Genomic DNA, 6,365 nt, shown 5'->3' on the forward strand with positions numbered 1-6,365 from the left:
AGCTCTGAACCCATTCTCTCCCTAGGTGTCCTGTCTCACTGTCAGACGTGCTTTGTCTGCCTCCTCCCCTTTAGTTCTGAGATGAAACGGGGACTTTGGGGAGGAGAGAGGGAGCGGAAGAAGAAGAAGGAGTTGTTGTTGTAGCGTGCAGTTATCTGCGCCAAATTTTATGGTTGGTTGAGGTTACATAGGGTGAAGGTCTGGACTTACTGATTGAGTAGCTGGGGAAGGGTACAAGCCCAAGTAGGGCTGCACTAATAAGAAAACAGAACATGGTATTTGGGGACCTTCAGGCTAGGGAGAACAAGACAGAATAACGTTAATACTTTCTGGTCTGTTAGATAAGACACTGCCCCTAATTTCATGAAACTCACAACCTAAAAGAGAAATAAGACACAAATGCAGAAAACTATAAATATATGTTATATGATAATTACATTAGAGAGTTATACCCCAAAGAATTTTGAGAAGTTTGAAATAGAGATAATAATCAAGTGGGGAGAGGGAGAGATGGGATAAGGGAAGGCTTTCTGGACAAAATGATATTTAAATTGAGCTTTGTGGTATGGTTTATTTTTAATACTTTTTTCAGTGGTCCTTTATAATATAACTTATTATTATGATGTCAAGATCAATTTTTCCAAAGGAGTCATACACAGCTGAGAAAAATGAATGCTAACTTCTATTTCCTTTCAATAATCATTAGAGGTCTATCATATCTAATTTATGTAAGATTTATTCATGTTTTAATTTTTCATTTATTTTTTGTTATTTTATCTAGGGCTCATGGGGTAAATTGAAGTCCCTCATTATTATAGTTTTATGGTTTGTTTCTCTTTGTAATTCATTTAGTTTTTTCTTTGTTTTTAATGTTGTGTTATTGATTACATGTATATTAAGTATGAAATCAATTCATTGTGTTGCCTTTCAGTAAAATGTAATTTTCTCTTTATCTCTTTTAAAATTAAATCTATTTTGGCTATTGCCATTGAATAATAGCATAATTGTTATTCCGGCTATTTTGTGTCCAACTGAGTCATGACAGATTTTGTCCCAATCCCTTATTTTAACTCTTTTATGGATGAATTCATCCCATTCCCATTCACTTTATTTTCTCATTTTCACATTTCTTTTGACTCTGTTTTAAGAATTGTGTTGGCTCCTAGAATCATTCGTTTCTGATTTTTGGAGAGTTTGGTCCATTCTGATTTTTAGAGAGTTTGTTAGTGAAGTTTTGTACCTCTTCTGTTAAGCTATTGCTCCTTTCCCCAGTTCTTGTCTCAGTAATTCTGATTTCTTTTATACTTTTTTTAAGCTCATAATTTAAAAAAAAAATTAGAAGTTTCCTTTTGGGCAAGCTTTTTTCTTTGTGGTTTTGATTATAGAAGTTTTTGCATTCTCTTCTGGTTTGTGCCCTCATCATCTCTGCATTTATAAAAGTTTTTTTATTTTAATTTTTCTTTAATTCATTTTTGTTGCTGAGGCCTCTGGGGGATCAGATCAAGTTGAGTACCTTTCTTTTACAAGCTCCATTGTGTTTCTTTAAGCCTTTTTCTTCACTGTGCTCTTCAAAGTTCTCATCTCTTGTGGCCAATCTTAGTTAATAGTTTTTCCTTTGACTAGACAGAAGAAGGAGAAGCCTTTTCTTTAATTCTTAGTTATTCCATGCATGCCCTCCTCTGGTGGGAGAAACCTAGTTGAAGACTTTTCCTTAAGAAGGAGAAGAAGAATTCAAGGATCAAAGACATCTCCAAAGGTCTCGTGATGGAAAATGCTATCCATATCCAAAGAAAGAACAATGGAGTTTGAATGGAGATCGAAGCATACTATTTGCTATTTTTGTCTTCTGTTTTGTTTTGTTTTCTCTTTCTGATGGTTCCTCTTATTGATTCTAATTCTCCCTTACATCACTAATGTGAAAATATGTTTAATAGGAATCTGTATGTAAAATCTATATCAGATTGCATGCCGTCTTGGGGAGGAAGGGGGGGGGGAGGGAGATGGAGAAAATTTTAAAACTCAAAAGCTTATGGAAATGATTGTTGACAAATCAAAATAAATTAATAAAAAAGAGAACAAAAGGAGAAAGGTTAATGTCCTTTTCTGCCACAATCTTTTTTTTTTCCTTTTTTCTATTCTCCCTTAAAAATATAGTAATAGTACCTGTAGTCTGTGGGAAAAGTTGCTGAACCTGGTGCTATATTCCCTGCAACCCATAATTTTATTTCCTGAAAATCATTTTGGGATATATAAAATTCACCCTAATGTTACTTACAATGTTTGTTGTTCAGTCGTGTATGGTTCTTTGTGACTCCATGGACCACCGCACACCAGGCCCTTCTGTCCTCCACTATCTCTCAAAGTCTGTCCAAGTTCATGTCCAGCTTCAGTATTTGACTTTCCAGTGATTAGCCTGAATTAATTAGTAATGACTGATTTGATCTCCTTGTTGTCAAAGGGACTCTCAAAAGTCTTCTCCAGAGCCACAACTTGAAAGCATCAATTCTGTGGCACTCAGATTTCTTTATAGTGCAACTCATCACTATATATACATAGAGTATACATATAGTATGCATATCACAATTCAAAGCACCACTTAACAAGCTGCTTCTAATAAGGCAAAATCTAGTAACAATAGATATATGTGTGTGTGTGTGTGTGTGGATATGTGTGTGTGGATAACGTACATGCAACACTACATATACGTAATAAAGTATGAATCGTTATTATATATAATTCAAAAATAAGTTACATTGAGCTGAGTAAGTAGCCAGTTATACTGCAACATCATTATTTAGACTATTTATTGATTGGATGAGTCTAATTCTTTTATGATTAATAGGTTTTTCCATATTTGTACCTAAAGTGGTTGTTGGCAAAATCTCACTACCAACACTTTTAAACTCGTATTGTTTGCCTTCTTATCTTTATCAATATGATAGCTGAGGTTATAGGTATAGATTCCATAACAGTAATTCTAAACTCTCTGTCTTGTTCCTTTAGGTGATTCTAGAATTTTAATTTAAATGTGTAGTCATGGATAGCAGAAGTCAAGCTAATTTTCTTTTTTTTTTTTAATCTATGATTGGGAGTGATTCTCTTAAGTTTATTTTTTTTTCCATTTTTTTCTCTATTGCACAAAAAGTCTTCTCCCAAACTTTTTATCGTTGAAAACTTTTCTCCTCCTTTAGGCATTACTGGCTTTGCCATGTGAATTACTATTGCTCAGTTTTCTGGCATAGTACTCTGCTGTCTTGCAGTAGCCTGAAACTCAATATACTTAAAACAAAGCATTCTATTAAACTATGGGCTGTGGGAGGAGGAAAGGCATGTAATGTATAGCAGGAGATCCTAAAACTGAAGTCTAAAGACTGAAATTTAAGGCAGGGGTAGGGAACCTGGGACCTGGAGGCCATATATGGCCTTCTAAATCCTTGGGTGTCGCCTTTTGACTGTCCAAGTTTTGCAGAATAAATCCTTTTATTGAGGGAATTTGTTTTGTGAAGTTTGGATTCAGTCATGGGACCCACTTGAGGACCAAGAAGGCCTCAGGGGCCCTCGAGGCCGCAGGTTCCCCACGCTTGGTCTAAGCCAAAGAATTTAACTGCCCTGGGCAGATGTCTATCTGGCAAAATGTCTAATTCTCTCTATTACTTAATAGCCTCATACTTCTTAGAATGACCAAATGGAAAAATAAACAAGCATCAGGATCTAAAGAAAACAAATTACAAAATGCAGCTGTTCAATGGAAGACTTCAGTAGTACTTGACCAAGAAAAAGACAAGCAAGGGAGAAAATGGAGCTGGAGAGACAAAATAGAGGAAAGGAGAAGCAATAGTTAAAGGGTCATGTTTAGGGAAGGGGGTCCATTGGGCTAAGGTGTCTTTATCCTGGTTGAAACTCTCTCCCTTTGAATCCTTAGGTTCCCAAAAGTGAAAGTGAGACGGCCACAAAAGTGGCTATTGAAGTGGGCTTCCGCCATATTGATGAGGCTTTCCTATACGAAAATGAAAAAGAAGTTGGACGGGCAATCCGAGCTAAGATTGCAGATGGGACAGTGACCAGAGAGGAAATATTCTACACGGGGAAGGTATTGTTGGGTGAAAATCAGGTTTGAGTTTTGTAGGATTTTTCTTCAGTAAAAAAAATGTGACAAAACATAAACAATATTCTATGTGGAACAAAGGGGAATCCTCCCAACCAAGGCAATCTAAAAAACAAAAATGAATTATGCTGCATAAGGGAAAAGAGGAAGACTAGCTAGTATTGATGAGAAACAATGGAATTTAACTTCCAGTCATTTAATTTCAAAAGTAGAGTGGCCAGTCAGTTAATAAGCAAGATGCACACTTGTACAGGGATGTTGATTAAAGAACAGACATTGTCTTTGCTCTTCAGGAGCTTACACTCCTATAAGCAAGTGTAAAATAGCTGAACATTTAATTTCCCCAAATTAATAATTAAGAAATCTCTTCAGGGACAATAAGAGAAACAAGCACCTTCGGGAAAAACTATTAAGGAGGTACAGTGACTATATTTTCTGAATGAGCAGCTGTGAGATTATTCCTCTTATTATGACATGCCAAATATCATTTCTTTTTTTCGGTATTCAGTGGACTCACTATTTTGAATTGACAGTTTCATAGTTGTGCTAACAGTTTAAATTTAATCTTGAAGAATATAATCTAAATTATTCCTACTTTCACTCAGGATATAAGTTCTTTGACTAAATTGTGAGAATGTATGGGATGATCAGTTAGTGAACTTTTTTTAAACTAATGGATCAAAAGTAGAGTGAATTTGGAGGAAAATAATATTCTTACTGTGGAATTTAGTGTTTGATAAACCTGTATTTTTTTTTTGTAAATTAGAAATAAGTTGTGTAACAGGAAGTTAATTCCAGATTTAATGGTAAGGATACAAATCATAAATATGTAGTTGATTATTGGTCATTCTTTAAAAGCACCTTATCATTGGGGAAACAGAACAATGCTTAAAGATAAGACAAAACAAAGTAGATTGTAACTTTTTTTTAAGGAAGATTACATGGGCTTAATTGCTTCTGAACAGCAGTAATGTGCACTCAAATTTGGTAGAAATTCAGCAACATACTATTATGTCATTAAAAAAAGTCTCATGGGTTTTATTTAATTAAATTAATTAAAAAGTCTAAAAGTTTTCTTATAGTCTTGTCATGCCATCCATGTTTAACTGGAATTAGATAAGAAAAGGATTAAAATGCACTTTATCAACTTCTTCTAGCTCAGTCTTATTCTTTTCCTTTGGTCCCCAAAGGTGGCTGGTTTCTAACACTTCGTCCTTGAAACTTGCAGAAAATGTTAGTCATTACATTAATTTGTTGGGGACAGGAGTTTGCATTAGGACAATTAATTAGATCATATTAAAGGTTTCCAAAATGAAATAGGAAGAAAAGTAAATAGTAAGAGATTAAAGTAACAGCAATGTTGCTTATCATTTCCTAAAACCTCCTCCCAAAGTAAAGGCATAGAAAGTAGCAAAGTCTCTTGTGTGCTGCTAAATCATCTTTGTGTCCAATCTTAGGAAACAATGTATAGGGAAAATTAGCCACTTACCCAACCAATAAGGTGAAAGTGAAGGTGTTGTGTCTCAATGCCTACTTCCCTATCATCTCTTTTGATTTGGACATTTAATTCTGTAGCTACTGCGTCCTTGCATAGGTGGAAGAAAACCTCCATAGGTTACTAAAACACAGCTTTGTTAATATTCAAAATCCATCATTAGCATGAGTTGAGAGGATACGTCATTGTTCACTGGTCAGGTAGGTTTGGCCCAGGGAAGGCACCTCAATCCATGACTTTCTTCCTCTTACCCTTCTAGCTCCAGGCTTGTCCAGTACTTCTTTTAAAATCCCTGATTCAGAGATATCTCCATTCTGGGTGTACATTCACTCACAACCTCCTTCAACAGGCAGTTCATTTACCCTTGCTCCAGTGGGTAAATTTCTCTAGTTCCCAAAGAGGTCTCTTTTGCAGTTTACAAAGCATGTGACAACTCTCTTGAACCTCATAAGAACTCTTGGAGGTAGATAGAATTTATTTACTGTCCCACAAACAAGGAAACAGGCACAGAGAGGTTAAGTGACAAGGATGAACTTCAACTACTTCACAATTTTTCTGTAAATTGGCCATTCTGAGAACTCAGTCTGCTGTTCTGGTATTGCCACAATTTGCTGTCCTTCTCAGAATTGCTTTGATAAAGAATACACCATGTTACTTTGAATGTTCCTTCACTCCCTTTAGCTTTGGAGCATGCACCACCGCCCCGAATTGGTCAAGTCTGCCCTGGAAGAGACCCTGAAAAACCTCCAGCTTGATTACATTGAC

At 35.7% G+C, this 6,365-nt stretch overlaps 1 protein-coding gene across 1 annotated transcript; it reads left to right on the forward strand.

Moving 5' to 3' along the window:
- Positions 1–3,922: 3,922 nt before the first annotated feature.
- LOC114048540 (prostaglandin-E(2) 9-reductase-like) lies at positions 3,923–6,362 on the forward strand (the record flags this gene model as incomplete). Its single annotated transcript, XM_027869534.1, has 2 exons — positions 3,923–4,090; positions 6,282–6,362. Coding segments are annotated over 2 exons (249 nt in total), but the record flags the coding sequence as incomplete, so codon positions are not given.
- Positions 6,363–6,365: the final 3 nt, after the last annotated feature.

Source organism: Vombatus ursinus, unplaced genomic scaffold, assembly GCF_900497805.2.
Source record: "Vombatus ursinus unplaced genomic scaffold, bare-nosed wombat genome assembly UNPS02002307.1, whole genome shotgun sequence".
Taxonomy (NCBI): domain Eukaryota; kingdom Metazoa; phylum Chordata; class Mammalia; order Diprotodontia; family Vombatidae; genus Vombatus; species Vombatus ursinus.